The following is a 17,911-nucleotide window of genomic DNA, read 5'->3' on the forward strand; positions in this document are numbered from 1 at the left end:
CTATTTCTTCCTGGTTCAGTTTTGGTAGTTGGTACATCTCTAGGAATGCATCCATTTCTTCCAGGTTATCTAATTTGCTGGCATAGAGTTGCTCATAATATGTTCTTATAATTGTTTGTATTTCTTTGGTGTTGGTTGTGATCTCTCCTCTTTCATTCATGATTTTGTTGATTTGGGTCATTTCTCTTTTCTTTTTGATAAGTCTGGCCAGGGGTTTATCCATCTTGTTAACTCTTTCAAAGAACCAGCTCCTAGTTCCGTTGATCTGTTCTACTGTTCTTTTAGTTTCTATTTCATTGATTTCTGCTCTGATCTTTATGATTTCTCTTCTCCTGCTGGGTTTAGGCTTTATTTGCTGTTCTTTCTCCAGCTCCTTTAGGTGTAGGGTTAGGTTGTGTACTTGAGACCTTTCTTGTTTCTTGATAAAGGCTTGTATTGCTATATACTTTCCTCTTAGGACTGCCTTTGCTGCATCCCAAAGATTTTGAATAGTTGTGTTTTCATTTTCATTGGTTTCCATGAATTTTTTAAATTCTTCTTTTTTTTAAAGATTTTATTTATTTATTTGACAGAGAGAGAGCGAGAGCAGGAACACAAGCAGGGGGAGTGGGAGGGGGAGAAGCAGGCTTCCCGCTGAGCAGGGAGCCCAATGTGGGACTCGATCCCAGGACCCTGGGATCATGACCTGAGCCGAAGGCAGACGCTTAACGACTGAGCCACCCAGGCGCCCTTAATTCTTCTTTAATTTCCTGGTTGACCCATTCATTCTCAGTAGGATGCTCTTTAGCCTCCATGTATTTGAGTTCTTTCCGACTTCCCTCTCGTGATTGAGTTCTAGTTTCAAAGCATTATGGTCTGAAAATAGGCAGGGAATGATCCCAGTCTTTTGGTACTGGTTGAGACCTGATTTATGACCTAGGGTGTGATCTATTCTGGAGAATGTTCCATGGGCTACTAGAGAAGAATGTATTCTGTTGCTTTGGGATGGAATGTTCTGAATATGTCTGTGAAGTCCACTTGGTCCAGTGTGTCATTTAAAGCCTTTATTTCCTTGTTGATCTTTTGCTTAGATGATCTGTCCATTTCAGTGAGGGGGGTGTTAAAGTCCCCCTCTATCATTGTATTATTGTCAATGTGTTTCTTTGCTTTTGTTATTAATTGCCTTATATAATTGGCTGCTGCCATGTTAGGGGCATAGATATTTACAATTGTTAGATCTTCTTGTTGGATAGACCCTTTAAGTAGGATATAGTGTCCTTCCTCATCTCTTATTACAGTCTTTGGTTTAAAATCTAATTTGTCTGATATAAAGATTGCCACCCCAGCTTTCTTTTGGTGTCCATTAGCGTGGTAAATGGTTTTCCACCCCCTCACTTTCAATCTGGGGGTGTCTTTGGTTCTAAAATGAGTCTCTTGCAGACAGCATATTCATGGGTCTTGTTTTTTAATCCAGTCTGTTAGCCTATGTCTTTTGATTGGGGCATTTAGCCCATTTACATTCAGGGTAACTATGGAAAGATATGAATTTAGTGCCATTGTATTGTCTGTAAGGTGACTGTTACTGTATATTGTCTGTATTCCTTTCTGGTCTATGTTGCTTTTAGGCTCTCTCTTTGCTTAGAGGACCCCTTTCAAGATTTCTTGTAGGGCTGGTTTCGTGTTTGCAAATTCCTTTAGTTTTTGTTTGTCCTGGAAGCTTTTTATCTCTCCTTCAGTTTTCAATGACAGCCTAGCTGGATATAGTATTCTTGGCTGCATATTTTTCTCGTTTAGTGCTCTGAATATATCCTGCCAGTCCTTTCTGGCCTGCCAGGTCTCTGTGGATAGGTCTGTTGCCAGTCTAATATTTCTACCATTGTAGGTTACATATCTCTTCTCCCTAGCTGCTTTCAGGATTTTCTCCTTGTCTCTGAGACTTGTAAGTTTTACTATTAGATGTCGGGGTGTTGATCTATTTTTATTGATTTTGAGAGGAGTTCTCTGTGCTTCCTGGATTTTGATGCCGGTTTCCTTCCCCAAATTAGGGAAGTTCTCTGCTATAATTTGCTCCATTGTACCTTCTGCCCCTCTCTCTCTTCTTCTTCTGGGATCCCAATTATTCTAATGTTGTTTCATCTTACGGTATTGCTTATCTCTCAGATTCTGCCCTCGTGATCCAGTAGTTGTTTATCTCTCTTTTTCTCATCTTCTTTATTTTCCATCATTTGGTCTTCTGCATCACTGATTCTCTCTTCTGCCTCATTTATCCTAGCAGTTAGTGCCCCCATATTTGGTTGCACCTCATTAATAGCCTTTTTGATTTCTACTTGGTTAGATTTTAGTTCTTTTACTTCTCTAGAAAGGGTTTCTCTAATAACTTCCATGCTTTTTTCAAGCCCAGCTAGTATCTTTAAAGTGATGATTCTGAACTCTAGATCTGACATCGTACTAATGTCCGTATTGAGTAGGTTCCTGGCAGTTGGTACTACCTCTTGTTCTTTTTGTTGAGGTGATTTTTTCCGTCTTGTCATTTTGTGCAGAGGAGAATAGATTAATGAGAGAACAAAATGCTAACAGGGTAACAACGTTTCCAGAAAATCTAAACAAATCAGAAAAGACCTGAAGCAGTGGGAAAAGAAAGGGAAAGAGAGAAAAAAGAAAAAGAAAAAAAAAAAGGAAAAGAAAAAGATAAAGATAAAAACAAACAAAAACATAACAAAACAAAACAAAAAAACCAGAATGTGATCAAATATGATCAGGCTGGTATATAGATCAGTGCCACACACTAGATTTTGGGTGTATTTGGTCTGTTAGAAAAAAGTGCCTCCCAAAATTTTAAAGAAAGAAAAACTTATATATGTACAAAAATAAGGGTTGATATGATGAAGGGATGGAATAGGACTGTAAAGATGGAAACTATAAAAATTTTATAAAAGGAATTGATAAGAAGTTGTTTGAAAAAAGAAAGAAGAGGATTTTAAAAAAAAAAGGGAGAGAATGTGATCAGGCAGGGGAGTAGAAAAAAACCATACACTAGAGATTTAGGGTATATTTTGATCTGTTAGAAGAAACTATCTCAAAATTTTAAAGAGAGAACAACTTATACATATATGCCAAAAATATGGGTAACTACTATGAAGGGATAGAGTATGACTCTAAAAATGAAAAATAAAAATGAAAAATAAAAATGTTTTTTTTAAAAAAGGGATTGATAAGACGTTGGTTGAAAAAGGGAAAAAGAAAAATTAAAAAAAAAAAACAGTTAAAAAATTAACTTTGAAAGACTAAAGAATCACGGTAAAAAAGCCATGAATTCTATGTGCAGTATTCTCCTAGCACTGCAGTTCTGCTGTTCTCATTGATCGGTAAACTTGGTCTCGGCTGGCTGTTCTCGCTGATCTTCTGGGGAGGGGCCTGCTCCAGTGGTTTCCAAAAGTCTTTGCCCGAGGTGGAATTGCCCCGCCCTTGCCCCCTCCCAGCTAAGTAATCTTCTCGGGTTTGCTCTCCAGGGCTTTTTGCTCCCTGCGAGCTTTCCTTACAGCTTTGGAGGCGGAGAGTGAGAATGGCGGCCTCCCAATCTCCGCCCTGGAGGAGCCGAGAACTTGGGGCCCCGCTCCTCAGTGAGCCCCCAGAGAAAAGCCGCCAGTCACTCCCGTCTCCACTGTCTCCGGCCGCACTCCGTGCTCACCCGGCCTGTGACCGCGCGTTTCTATCTCTGGCACCCGACCCCGGGTGGAGTCTCCAAACCCAGCAGATCCCTGCGGTGCGCTCCCGCGCTGCTTCTCCCAGGGGAGGAAGGGTAGTCTCCCTGGATCTGCCGCTTGTTGGGTCCCTGCTGGAGGAGCAGTGGCCCGACTGTGCCGTGGATCATGGTTTATGGCAACCCGGAGCTGAGAGCCCGCGCCTGGGCTCCGCCTCTGCAGCCGGCTTCCCTGCTCCGTTATCTGGGAGCTCTGCCTCACTCAGGCACCCCCGGTCTTTCTGTGACCCCGAGGGTCCTGAGACCACACTGTCCCTCAAGGGTTCCACCCCCTGCTTAGCCACCGGAGTGACGTCCCTCAGCAGAGCAGACTTTTAAAAGTTCTGATTTTGTGCTCTGTGGTTCTATCACTTGCCAGAAGCGGCCGACGGAGGCCCCTCCCTTGCCTGGGATTCACTTCTCCGCACGTCCTACCTTCCAGAAAGTGGTCGCTTTTCTGTTCAGAGAGTTGTTGCTCTTCTTTTCTTCGATCTCCTGTTGAGTTTGTAGGTGTTCAGAATGGTTTGATCCCTATCCAGCTGAATTCCTGAGAGGAGACGAAATCCAGGTCTCCTACTCCTCCGCCATCTTGCTCCGCCCCCCCCCCCCCCCCCCCCCCCCGGTAAGAATTCTTAAGAACACAACCATAATGTCTCATGTCTTGATGAACGGAACTTTGCTCATCCTACTGTCTTTTCGTGTGTGGTCTGTGTGTCCTAGGTCTGGTCTGAGGCTGCCTCCCTCCCCACTCTCCCGAGGTCCTGCTGCTCCCCTGTATTTCCTCTGGCAGTCCGTAGCCCCCCCCGTCTGGTTTGTGTCTTCCCCCCACAGGCAGTCAGTGGGCCAGTTCTGACCCCATGGCTTCCAGCGCTCACGCCCCATCCCTGCACCTCTGGCCACCCTGCCTGACAAGCATGCGGTGTTCCTACGGAGCCCCTGATCTGCGTAGGGCCGACCCCTTGTTGTTGGGTCACCCTCCCCACGTGCGAGGCCCAGGCCTACTTCTCGAGATGGCAGTGTCTCCGCAGGAAGCCTGGACTCCGTGGCCCGGGTGTCACATAAACACGAGCAGGCCCGCCTCGCTGCGCACGGGGCTGTTTTCATGTCTTGTGAGAGTGCATGGTGTTCTCATAAAAAATGGAGTATTGTAAGTAGTGTGTTTTTTCAAGTTAGTTTTTTTTTTTCTCTTAGATTGATAACAATGCATTGTAGTTTATTAGATTATTTTTGTGGACAGTATGTGAGGAAATGATCGTGTGGGCGGGCTTCTCCATCCCTTCTTTTTTCCTGTCTTTTATCCAGGCTCGGTGCAGGCCACGACCACCAGCTCAGAGTCGATTTGGTGGGGTGGGAGCAGACATCTTTGCCATGGTCCTGGCACTTTACAAGAGTTTGCCTTTCATTGCCCATGGGTGTGTATTTGCTTTATTTTATGGTTGGTTCTTGTCATATCTCACTTAAATAATCCTTCATTTCCCTGAAGGCCTCAGGATGTTCTAAAAGCTTTCAAATGGCCTTCCCTGTCCGTGTCCCGCCATCTCCTCCGGCCTCATGCCGACCCGTCTCTCTGAATTTGCCGTCTGTGTCTTGGGTGTGGTTGGCTTCCCTGCAGAGGGTCAGCCCCCAGGGCGGGCCACTGTTCCCCGAAGTGTCCCAGCATGTGCATGGAGGCCTCGGTCACTTGTTGAATCAGTGTCCCTCGTGTCCATGTCTTCAGTCACTTGGGTATGAGTGTCTTACGAGGTAGGAGTACGGTTTAATTTTTCAGTGTGGATGACCGTTTTTGCTCTCCCTAGAGATATTGCAGCCACGGGCCAGCTTCCTTGGGTGGCTGGCTGGCTGTGTTTCCTTGGCCTCCTGCAGCCTTAGCAGGTTCTTCACATGCATGTGGTTCTTGCTCAGCTATGGTTCCTTCGTGTAAGTTCTGGAGTCATCTTGTCAGGTTTCTTGACAGACCTTTTTGGGAATTTGGAAATTCCATGGAATCTACAGACCAATTTGGAGATGATTTGTACACTTACTACATCTCGTCTTTTTCTTGCTAACCTTGCTTAGTGTTGAGTGTTTCTGTTTATTTAAATCTTCTTTGATGTCACTCAGTAATGTTTTCTACTTTTCTCCCCCCATGAAGGCTGTGCGCATCCAGTCCTTAAATTTTCCTCTTGTTTCCATTGGCAGGAATATTCTCTGTAGGGGCACCTGTGGCTCAGTAGGTGAAGTGTCTGCCTTCGGCTCAGCTTGTGATTCTGGGGTGCCAGGATCGAGTCCTGCCTGGGGCCCCCTGCTCAGCGGGGAGTCTGCTTCTCCCTCTGCCTCTGCCCCTCCCCCTGCTTGGGCACGCTTGCACACTTGCTCGCTCACTCTCTCTGGCAAATAAGTAAATGAAATCTTTAAAAAAATAAAAAAAAGATATCCTGGGGGCACCTGGGTGGCTCAACTGTTAAGCGTCTGCCTTCGGCTCAGATCATGATCCCAGGGTCCTGGGATCGAGCCCCACATTGGGCTCCCTGCTCTGCAGGAAGCCTGCTTCTCCCTCTCCCACCCCCCCGCTTGTGTTCCCTCTCTTGCTGTCTCTGTCAAATAAATAAATAAAATCTTAAAAAAGAAATATATATATCTTGTATAGTTCTCATAGGAGCAGGGAGGGTGGGCATCTTTATGTTGGTTCCAATCTTGAGAAGCATCTCCCTGTGTGCATGTTGCTCTAGGTCTCAGGGTGGAGCCTCTCCCAACCCTTCTGGCAGGACCCTCGCCCCTTGATGTGAGTTGTGGGTCGTGGTTGACCTGTTGCTTTTCCACATCCTTTGGGATAATCACAGTCCGCCCTCTTATCCGTTGGCCTGTGATAGAACTTGTCATCTCAAGACCACCCTTTGCCTTCCTGGGACAGACCCCCTTGCTCATGGTGGGTAGTGTCATTTTATACCCAAATGGACTTGTTTCAGTTTTGTGTGTATTTTCACAAGTGAGTTTGGCCTTTCTCTTGTGTACCTGCTGCCCGTGTGTTGGAGCGTCTGCCTCCTCAGCATGGGACGCACCTGCTGTCTCCCCAGCTGTGGGCAGGAGGTTGGATGCCTGGTCTTCCAGGGGCCGACCTCTTCTGAAAAACTGTCTTTTTTCCTTTCCTTTCGGAGGTAGGAGGAAAATTTTAGACTATTGATTCTGTTCCTAAAATCACTACTATGAATGTATTGAGTTTTTCTTTGTGCTTCAGAAGTCAGTTTTGGGAAGTTGTGTTTTTTCTGGGTTGGTTTCCCATCTCCGCTTTCGTGATTCTCATTTTTAACTGATTTCTGGTTCGTTTGTCCTCTCCACACTTACGCTGTGTCTGTCCTCTTGCTTTCTTGGGCAGGGCTCGCCAGAGCTTGCTCACCCGTCTCTGGGAGCAGGAGGGGTGGCTCCTCATGTCTCCCTGTTTCCATTTCACTAGGTGTTGCTTGTTTGTCTCTTTCCCCCAGCGTCATCCAGGTGCCCTGGACAGACATCGTTGTCAGTTTCAGGTGACAGCGTGGTGATGCGAAACTCATGGGCGTTGTGGGTGTTGGGCCGACGACTTGCCCTCCGTGGCCCGGAGCCGAGGCGGGGGTAGTGGGAGCGGTGCGCTTCCCGACTGTCCTCAGTGCGGTGCTTAGCACGTTACGGAGTCAGCCTTTCTCCTTTCTAAGACATTTTGGATAGAATGTCTTAGATTCTATTTAATAGAATCTAATTCTATTAGATTCTAATTTTGAAAAACAGCGTAGTGCCTCCCACATTTTTGAGTTGAAATCCAGCATTTTTCACCCAAAGATCAGATAGCTAAAAGGTGTAATTTCTGGAATATTCAAAATAGGCAAGTTAGGAGCCTCATCGTTCCCGAAAGTGAATTGAGTGGAATCTGGGTAGTGAGGCTGTGTGACTCTGTGTCTCGGCCCCGCCCCCCCGGGCCAATCACTGTTCCGCCACCGTCGCTGGGCCTCGAGTGTTGAGGTTTCTTCCTCATCCAGTGGGGCTGCCCTTGCCAGCACGCACTCGAGCAGACGGATGCCCCTTGGCTTGAAGTGCCTTCCCCATGAGAGGCGTGTGCTGGGCACGTGTCTTCAGGAAACGGGGCTCTGCAAAGATGGCTGTGTTCCGTGGATGGATGTGCTTACTTCTTGCTCTGATGAGATGCTCTCTCCCTTAATCCTCTTCCTGGTTTTTGTTACTGTGGACGTGAATCTACAGCTTGATCGTGTATGTGAATAGATTGTGTAAAAGCAATTTTATCGTAGCAGGTACTCAATTTAAAACATTTTGTTCCAAATTATATGCCATAGTCCCAGATTGATGTTTTATCAACTGACCTTCTGTTGGACCCTCCCTCAGTTTCTCCAGAAGCCTAGTTATTTTTCATTTTAAGGCACCTTGTATATGAGATGTATTCAGAAAGACTTGAGAAAATCAAAGTTTTAATCATTTTATTACCTTTGCCAAATACCGTATTTTAAAAAAAGTAAAGGGGCACCTAGGTGGCGCAGTCGGTTAAGCGTTTAAACTCTTGATTTTGGCTCAGGTCGTGATCTCAGGGTCGTGAGATAGAGCCCTGAGTCGGGCTGTCTGCTCAGTGGGGAGTCTTAAGATTCTCTCTCTGCCCCTCCCCCTGCTTGTGTGTGTGTTCTCTCTCTCAAAGAAAGAAATCTTTAAAAAAAGTATTTAAAGTAAAACACAAAAGGAGAAAGAATCACAAATGCATGACTCTGGGGTACACACCCTTGTTACTGCTATGTACTCGAGAAGACAGAACCTGGCCGCCCCCTCCCCCAGCCCTTCCTGTCCCTGGGACTCCCACTGTCTTCACCTGTGTGGGACTCACCTTTTTACCTTCTTTCTGAACACCAAGGTGTGCCATGCCTTTAAAATTGCACGAGTCCTGTCTGTCTCTTCTCTTGTAAAGGTCCCTTTTTGTCTCTATCTCTTTGGAGTTGAACTGTTGAGGGAGCCGGATCCCCATCCTGCTGCGAGTCCCCTGGGCCCCTGCCCCTTGGCCAGGCTTGTGTGGCTGGCGTTTCTGTGGTTTAGCGTGTTCCTCTGCCCTCCACCCGCTCCGCGTTGGTTGTTGGGCTGGGTGGGTGCAGGGTTGATGTGGGCGTGCTCAGCGTGGGCACTGCTGCTTCCAGGAGGTGCTGGGTGCCTGGGCGCTCTGCACCCACCCTGCTCCTTCAGGACTCGTGCAGCTTATGAAGTAGAATCAGCTCAGTTGACTGCAGCTTTTCAATAAATACTCTAGGACACCTTGAAATACGTTTTCATCAGAGCCTCGTTGCTCATGTCTGTGAGCTGTTCATGCTCAGAGATCCAGACTCTGAGGAGATGGTGGCTTGTGTCATGAGGTTCAGAATCTTTGTAAGCATGCGTTTCCTTGAAGCCTTCAGATTGCTAAAAAATACTTCTATTTGCCTCATTTCACTGTTGAAATAACTGTGTACTTGTGTTAAAACACTTGTCTACAGGTGGAGAGATCCACTGAACTCTGTGCGTTCAGGTTCGTGCTCCTTACTGCACCTGAATCGTGCCTCGTTTGACAGTGGTCGGACAGACCACCCCCAGCAGAACCAGCACAGCCCCCCTGCAGCCGAGGAGCGTCGTGCGTGTGGCTGTGAGCAGAGTCCAGGCGCTCCCCAGCACCTTCTGTGGGAGAAGCTCCTGGGCGCTGCGACAGGTGTCCTCCCCTGCCTGCTGCTGAGGCCGTGTGACCCAGGGTCCTCGAATGCGCAGACCCACGGCCCTGTGCTCAGGGGCAGGCTGCGGACAGACTTGAGCATGGGTTCTGCACTGACCCACACAAGCCCTTGGCGTCTTCCTTTAGGGTCTGAAGGGGCTTTTCTGGCAAAGCCCCCCCACCTGTGTCTGGCATGGGGCTGCCCCCTACGTCAGTTCCTCAGTGTTGGGTCCCTTTGCAGGACAGACACTCGAGCTGTGTCTTGCCACGAGAGGCCGTGTTGGTTCTGTGCATGGAGTGTGGTCTCGAGGACCCCAGGACGAGAGCAGCCATGTGGGAGGCGAGTCCTTCACAGTCAGCAGGCCGACCAGCAGCAGGATTTGGAACATTCTTGAAATGAGCTGGAGCTGGACGTGTCAGAGCTGGGGGTGTTCTGGCTGTTTTGATCACTGATCATTTTGTAAAACTTAAACGATTTACATACTTCAAAATTTGGTCTTAAAATTCCTTGGTTTCATCCTGACATTTTGATGTTGGCTATATAGTGAGGAGCATCTTGTTTCATTTGTATTTTCATTAAGTTCTTAGTTTAGGATTGAGTTTATATTCTCTTTCAGTCTCTTTGTCTGGCAAAGTGATGAATCATTGCTTTGTTTCAGCAGGGACGGGGAAGTGTCTGGCTCTTTTAAACGATTATTCCCCCTGTGCAAGTGTTTTCACAAACCTCGTGCATTTTGTAGTCCCTGGAGGGAAGCTGTCTCCCACGACTTGCAGCTGCCCGTGGTCATTCTAGTGAGGAGCAGCTGCTCTGTCTGCAGTCCTGACCCCTAGCTGTCCCATCTCTTTCCCTCTTGAGGTGACCGAGGGGGGCCAGTACCCTCCTTCCCCTACCTGGTGCGGCAGCTTTTCACGGTCACTGGATGTGGTCGGCATAACGGGGAAGGAAGTGAGAGCATCACTCAGTGTATTTTCCTTCTCTGTGTCTAATGTCTCTGGTAGACGCTGGCGTGACTTACCCTGGGTGGAACCCGTGGGTGGCTGGCGGTCGGGCTGGTCCAGCACCAGGGACGGCGGGAGGCAGCAGTTCGTGTGCATGGCTGAGTGCGGACGATAAAGTATGGACGTTGGTTTGTGAAAAGTGACCCTGTCATTTCTAGTTGCCACGATGAAAACATGTTCGTGTGCTCCTTTAGAGCTAACCTCTTGAGTTTTTCCGTGTTTTAGATTAAATAGGATTGCGAATCAGGTGGCCATCCAGCGGAAGAAGCAGTTTGTTGAGAGAGCCCACAGCTACTGGCTGCTCAAAAGGCTGTCGAGGAACGGCGCCCCCCTGCTGCGGCGACTCCAGTCCAGCCTGCAGTCCCAGAGGAGCTCGCAGCAGGTACGTGATGTCTCCTGCCCCCCTGACACACTGGGCCGGCCCGGCGACTCCCAGGAGCAGCGCCTGCCACCGTAGGCTGCATGTGCTGCCAGCCCGTCAGGCCCCAGGCTCTGGTCTGCGAGCCCCCATTCCGTCCGGTGCGAGGTGTGCAAGACCCGTGTCTGTCCCGGGCTGTGTAAGCTGCGGGTTGTGTGGGCCACTCCCATCTGTCCGTGCCACGTGATGTTTCTGCACGTGTTGGGGATGCCCAGGGAAGTCGTTACCAAACTGGTCATGCGGGGTGGGCATGCCGGGGGAGGGAGCGGCAGGAGGTGAGACTTGGGCCCCTAGGACTGGGTCTGTGGGCTGGGCTGGGAGTTTGGGTTTTCAAACGTGCAAGGAGTGGTTTTTTTCTAGGGCCTTGCTCTGAAGGCCCGCTGCACGTTGACCACGGTGGGGAGGGAGGGAGACAGGAGCCCAGATGTGTGAGAAGAGACGGGATTTGCTTTTTATTTATTTTATTTATTTATTTTTTAAAGATTTTATTTATTTATTCATGAGAGATAGAGAGAGAAAGAGAGGCAGAGGCAGAGGGAGAAGCAGGTTCCCCGCGGAGCAGGGAGCCCAATGCGGGACTCGATCCCAGGACCCCGGGATCATGACCTGAGCCGAAGGCAGGCGCTTAACCGACTGAGCCCCACCCAGGCGTCCCGGGATTTGCTTTTTAAAAGAACAAAACCAAACCAGCTCTTGTGTTCTAGTACATCTGGTTTTGTAGAACCATCTGAGCGTGTGATGCGGTTCTGGAAGAATGGATTTAGAAAGTAAGAAATTGGCTCCGTGAGATGTCACAGACATAAATGGAAGACAAAAATGGTTCTTCGGCACATTGCCCCAAATTCTTGATTAGTACACTTTAGTGTTGTGGGGAGTGGGCAGCTTTGTAGGGGAGCTGTGTCCGTGACTTGTTGGGCTAGGCCACCTGCTCAGGCTAGGAAGCCCGGAGGACATGGCAGAGAGTGGAGTCCCCTCATTGCTCTTTGTCTGACACGCTGGGCGCAGCAGAAACTGTCCTTCCTGTGAGTCCATGTCGGATCGCCGCCTGGCTGCCATGCTGCTGTCCTCTTAAAGGGTCTGCTCTCGCTCGCTCTCTCGCTCGCTCTCGATCCTGAGTCGCCAGGGGGCTGAGTGTGTCGGAGGGCACACTGTCAGATGCGGTGGACGCTGTGCTCCCTGGATCCACCGGGTTCCTGGTTGGTGGGGTTCTCTCAGGGTGGAGTCACCCCGTCTGCGCTGTTCTGGGCTTGGGCTGCAGCTCCCTGGAGGCGGCCTGGCTGTGCCAGGCGCGTACCCTCCCTCGCGTTGCCACCCGCCCAGCGCCGGCAGAGTGACGGCCTAGGGGAGTGTGTGGTTGTGGAGTGAATTGACACCCCGTTCACCCCCTTCACCAGCAGAGGTAGCTCCCGTCTGCTGTCCCTCCGCCTTGGTCACAGCTCGAAACCCAGGTCGAGTGTGACCCTCTCTCATTGCCCCCGCCCTGGATGATGGTGCCATTCCTGGGGAACCCTTCATCTTAACTTACTTGATTCTCTGGTGACAAAAAGAGGCAAAATACTAACACATTTAAATACTCAGTTAAAAAAGTTTTTCGTGGGTTTTAACATCTTTTTTATACTTTCTGAAAGCCATGGAGAAGCTGAAGATTCTGGCCCTCTGTGGGGTTGCCTTTGACCCTTTTCCATGTCTGGGAAAGGAAGGGCATGCTTCTTGGAGCCGATGCCCCTCTGAGGGGTCAGTGATTGGGCCGACCCTCCCCCCGGTGGTCCACGCCAAGTGCCTGGTGCCCTCAGCACTATCTGACTCACATCCCATGGGTGTCCGAGGTTGCTGGGCCAGGGGCTGCTGGGTGGGGTATTCCAGTATAGTGAAGGGGGCTCACTTAGTCTGAGATCTCGGTGACGCTGGACGCGTACACATGTGAGGCCAGGCTGCTTGACTGTCCCAAGGTGCGTTGGGGCTGCGGACTCGTGTGGATGTATCCCTTGTGTGGTGTGCATACTGCCCACTGTGGGGGCCGTGTGCCTCCTGCACACGCTTGGGTCTGGGGCCTCAGAATCCATGCGAAACCACATGCCACTGTAGGTCTTTGTTAGCGATGTCTGCTTCAGTGATGAGCTGCCTGTTCGTCCCTCCTCCCCTTTGGGAATGGTGTTGGTGTCCCGTCCAGGCTTTGTGCCCATGGGACACGTGGGCCAGTGGGAGCAACCAGCCTGGGGCTGCCACATGCGAAATACCTGTGTAGGGACGGGAACATGAGCTGTGGAAATGTCCGTGTCCTCGGCAGAAGGGACTGCCTGGACTTGAGTTTGTCTGTACAGCTTGAATGTGGGTGTCCTGGTGTGCACCTGGGGCGACCTGCGGGGTGGATTCCTGCAGGGCGAGTCAGTGACGTGGTTGTTGGAAGCCCCCTGTTTGGCCTGCATAGGCGCCCCGGAGTTGCTCTATGGAAGGTCTGCACCCAGACTGCCCTTCCCTGCTTCACCCCGTAGGTGCTGATGACTTTGCAGGGTCCCAAACAGTAATCTTCCACATGGAACATGTGGGCTTGGTGTGATGTTCCTGTGTTTTTGAAAATTGGGACATATATTTGATGTTCGGGTTTAACTTGACTCGTTTCTCTGTATTTCTGGGTGCCCACTCTGGGCCGGGCTGTGGAGGAGGTCAGGTGCAGCCCTTCCCTCCCATGGCTGACCTTCTGGTGGGGAGACAGACACACAAACAGGCGGGACCAGCTGGTCTGAGAGTGAGGTCCCCCACATCCAGGCAGACAAGGCGCCTCGGGGGCCGGGCCCTCAGGTTGGTGCTGCAGGACGCCGCTGTGCATGGTGGTCTTGGAGGAGTTGGCTCAGCTCTTCTGGTCTGGCCTCGAGCGCGGGGTCCCTGTGGGCACCTTCCTGGGGCCTTCATGGCACCGTCTCCAGAGCCCGTCCTCCACCATCCTCAGACCCTGGTTGGGGTGAGGGTCGGTGGGCGAGTGCTGCGATGCTTCCCTCTGATGGCATCTCCGTGTCCTCTCTGGTGGCTTTAGGACAACACGATCACCCTGCTGTGCTGGGGCTGAGCTTGTTGCATCCACCCTGCTGCTGTGGGCGCAAGGTTCAGCCCCAGGGCTGGGCGCCTCCATGCGTCCTGCTTTTTAGGGGCAGGGAGCACTGCCTCTTGGGGCTTAAGTCCTTGGTAGTGCCCTGGGACTCGGGTGGATGTGCTGGGGTCCTCACCTCCTCGGGCTGGCCTGCCCTATCCCCTCCATCCAGCATCTTCCCGTTTGCCAGGTGGAAGCTGTAAACATGGTCTTCTAAAATTCTCTTTCCTGATAGCTTTTCGGTACCAGAAACCACTTTGCTTTTCTTCCACTTCATGGAGTCTTCCCGGGTAGGTTTTTATGGAGGAAGTAAAGCTCTCTAAACAGCAGAGTCAGGAAACTCAGGCCCTTTTGCGTTGATGAATTTGCTGAAGCCGTGCACGTCAGAGTCGGGTCCTGTCCTGCAGGACCCTCCATGGCTGTGCACGCTGTCTTCCAGACAGGACCGTGAGCGCCATGGGCAGCGCAGCGGGTGGGGGGCACCTACCACGTTCTGCTTCGTGGGATTGCCAGGCTCAGTGTCCTTTTGGTTGATGTTTTCGGAGTGTTTATTCAAACCAATGGACAAGGGGATTTTCAGATGCTTTGGGGTAATTTGGTTTTCTAAATCTACTTAATGTATTTATTGGCCCTGTTTACGCAGCTGATGTCACTGTTAATGCCTACTTACCGTCTGAGACTTTGACGATTTTCTTTTTTTTTTTTTAAGTAGGCTCCACGCCCACTGTGGGGCTCGAACTCACGACCCTCAGATCAGGAGTCGGGCGCTGCACCGACTGAGCCAGCTGGGCGCCCCAGTGCCTGAGACTTTTAAATACCATTAACACAAGCTCTTTGATTGGCACTGGTGGGGCGGGAGAACCTGGAGCGGGGGCCTGGCCCAGCCTTCCCATCCCTTTGGTAGCGGGTGGGGGGGATCCTGGTAGCCTCACCAGTGACTCTGCCCACAGACCTTGAAGTGAGGGCACCGTGTCACAGCCCCATGTGTGTGCGGCCACAGGGTCAAATCTCGGCAGTTGTCACCTGCCGGGTGCTCAGCATTGAGACGGGGAGTGAGGGGTGCCGGGGGTGGGGCCCTGCCTGGTGGGTGTGCTTTTTCAGCTCTGTCTGGATGTGGTGGGCTGGGAACCTTAGGGGCAGGGCCGTCCAGAGAGAGGGGGGGATCTGACGCGTGTGGTGTATGTCCCGGAATTGGACGGTGAGCGCCTTGCCCGAGGCTGTAGTGTGTGTCTGCAGAACGGTGAGGTAAAGCCACCGGGGGTGGGGACGTTCTCTCCGCCTGGGGTCACGTGCGCGTGCACTTGCAGGAGGCATCCTGGGCTGCTGTGATCAGGAGGCCCGGGCACGTGTTGGAAGACTGCACGGGGACAGATGGGAGCATCTCAGCGGAGCTGGGGTTCAGGGGCAGGGGGAAGAGCGCCCCGACTGCTGCATCCTCCACCGTCTGCGCTGGGCCTGCCCCAGGAGCTGTGGTTGGGCAGAAGGGGCCTTCAGCCGCTGCGCAGACCCAGGGGGTGCTCAGCTCCCGGCTCTGGCCTTTGTGGGGCTGTCCAGATGCTGTGCCAGCATGGGGGACCTTGGGTTGTGATTTCCTGGAGTTTGCGTGTTGCCCCGTGCTGGGAGGGTCTCTCTGGCCGTCGTGTGGGGACGTCCCCGTCATGGACAGAACAGCTCTTCCTGCGTCGCGGTCCGAGGTGCATCGGGAGGGGGCTGCCATCTGCTTGCTCTCTGCATATGGCATGTTTATTTTTGAAAGCGCTAGAATGGAAGTGGGTCAGTCAAGGGCTGTGTTGAGGTCAGCGGCACGTGTGTTTTGCCAAGGAAGGAGACGGCGCTCAAGTGGTGACCCCAAGCGTGCCAGTTTCATTCCCCCTGGGTGTGGGCGTGTCCCTGGTGTTTGCTCCCCGGGCCGCTCCGTCCATTCCCGGTGTCCAGGAGGGGAGGCGACAGTGCCCTGCTCACCTGAGCTCCTCCTGTGCCGGGGTCAAGACGCCAGTCCCTGAACTTGTGCGTGGCGCACGGCCGTCCCGCACTTTGGGTCCGGAGCATGCCGGCCTCATAGGGAGCCCGCGGGGCGAGTCCGTGCACGGGGACGTCTGCTCTGGGCCTCCTCGGCCCTGCTGGTTGGCGCCCTGGCTGGGCTTCCGTGGGCGGCTCCGGGTTCGAGTGGCTCTTCGTCTGACTCTGGATTCCTCTTCTCAGAGAGAAAACGACGAGGAGATTCAAGCTGCCAAAGAGAAGCTGAAGTACTGGCAGCGACTACGGCACGACCTGGAGCGCGCGCGCCTGCTGATCGAGCTCCTGCGCAAGCGGGAAAAGCTCAAGCGAGAGCAGGTGAGGTTCCGCGCCCCTTGGGGCTTCCCCAGGGCGGGGTGGTACCCCGCGTGGGCTTCCCCCGTGGGCGCCTGCAGCCGGCTGCACCTGCAGACCTTGCCCCCGCCTTTCCACCCATCCTCCTCCCCAGGGCCAGGGTCGCGGGCAGCAGGACGAGGGGGGACGTTGACCTCTGTCTTGAAGGAGGCTGGGGGTGCCATGCGGGGGAGCGTGGCCGGCACGTGGTGGGTGTTTGGGGGGGTGCCAGGTGTGTGGTGCGTGGAGAGAGGTGCTGGGCAGTGGTGGGGTGGCCGCTGAGACGGAGTGTGCCAGAGCATTTGACGTGGGCCCTTGGAGGGGCTGTGGGGGGGTGGGGGGGTGGGCAGGAGTGCAGCCTTTCCAAGACGGTCGCTGGTGAGCATTACAGCCAGGTGCCGTGTCCTGCAGGTGAAGGTGGAGCAGATGGCCCTGGAGCTGCGGCTGACCCCGCTCACGGTGCTGCTGCGCTCCGTCCTCGACCAGCTGCAGGAGAAGGACCCGGCTCGGATATTTGCCCAGCCGGTGAGCCTGAAGGAGGTGAGTGTTCACACGCTCGGCTCGCTCGGGACGGGGCGCACTCTGCTACTTAAGTAGTAACCGTTCACTAGGTACAGGGGTGCGATTACTTGTCTCCTAGTGTTTCATTTTTATTTAACACGTTTCCTTTTAAGTTGTAAAAGTGGTAGGTTTCACTGTAAAGTAGGGGAAATGAGAGGCCAGAGTTCCCCCTTAGAGAGAAGCTGTCCGTGGACGGCGGCTCTGCCCAGACGACTGCACCAGTTGCTGTGTGTTCGGTTTGAGGAGCTTGAGTCAGAGGGGTCCCCGGCAGGATGTGGGGTGTGCGTGTGGTGCGTCTCATACCTTAAGTAGTGGGTGTATGGGGTTATATAGAACGAATAAGAGTCCTTCTCTGTTTGTAAATGCTTATTTTTCCTCCCTGAAATTAGGTACCAGATTATTTGGATCACATTAAACATCCCATGGACTTTGCCACAATGAGGAAACGGTTAGAAGCTCAAGGGTATAGACACCTCACTGAGTTTGAGGAGGATTTTAATCTCATTGTAGATAACTGCATGAAGTACAACGCCAAGGACACGGTGTTTTATAGAGCCGCCGTGAGGCTGCGCGATCAGGGCGGTGTCGTTCTGAGGCAGGCCAGGCGCCAGGCGGACAGCATCGGCTTCGAGGAGGCCTCGGGGATGCACCTGCCTGAGCGGCCTGCTGCGGCCCCCCGGCGGCCTTTCTCCTGGGACGACGGTAAGCACCAGCCCCGAGCACAGGCCCAGGTGGGAGCACGCTCTTGCCCGCAGACCTCGTCCGCACGGCCCAGTGGGACTAGAACACGAGCCGCATATGTGACCGTACGTTTTCCGGTAGTCTCATGAAGAAAGAGAAGGAATTTACTTTAAAGATGTTATCTTTAACTTAGCGCTCCTAACATATTGTGCTTTTAACACATAGTCCACCGTAAAAATTACTGATTACGTTTTCCATTGTTTTTTAATTTTTCTTTGCCACGCAGCGTGTATTTTATACCCCTAGCACGTTTCTGTTCAGACCAGGTGTGTTTTAGGGACCCATTAGAGAGACACACGTGGGCAGTGGCCCCGTAGGGGACTGCCTGGGTCTGAATGATACAGACCAGGAAGCAGTTTA

At 51.9% G+C, this 17,911-nt stretch overlaps 1 protein-coding gene across 15 annotated transcripts in view; it reads left to right on the forward strand.

Moving 5' to 3' along the window:
- The window catches only part of BRD1 (bromodomain containing 1), a 50,408-nt gene that overhangs the window by 14,662 nt on the left and 17,835 nt on the right, over positions 1-17,911 (forward strand). For all 15 annotated transcript variants that reach the window (XR_010411261.1, XR_010411262.1, XR_010411260.1 and 12 more), the window contains 4 exons: positions 10,623-10,779; positions 16,103-16,234; positions 16,661-16,789; positions 17,200-17,512. Coding sequence is in view for 11 of the 15 variants with exons in the window: in XM_064590461.1 (XP_064446531.1) it covers positions 10,623-10,779; positions 16,103-16,234; positions 16,661-16,789; positions 17,200-17,512 (731 nt within the window). In the remaining 4 variants the exon portion in view is untranslated. The remainder of the gene's footprint in view (positions 1-10,622; positions 10,780-16,102; positions 16,235-16,660; positions 16,790-17,199; positions 17,513-17,911) is intronic.

The sequence above is a fragment of the Mirounga angustirostris genome, unplaced genomic scaffold (genome assembly GCF_029215605.1).
Source record: "Mirounga angustirostris isolate CCGP_5_RB_7025 unplaced genomic scaffold, mMirAng1.0.hap1 SCAF_5, whole genome shotgun sequence".
Classification (NCBI taxonomy): Eukaryota; Metazoa; Chordata; class Mammalia; order Carnivora; family Phocidae; genus Mirounga; species Mirounga angustirostris.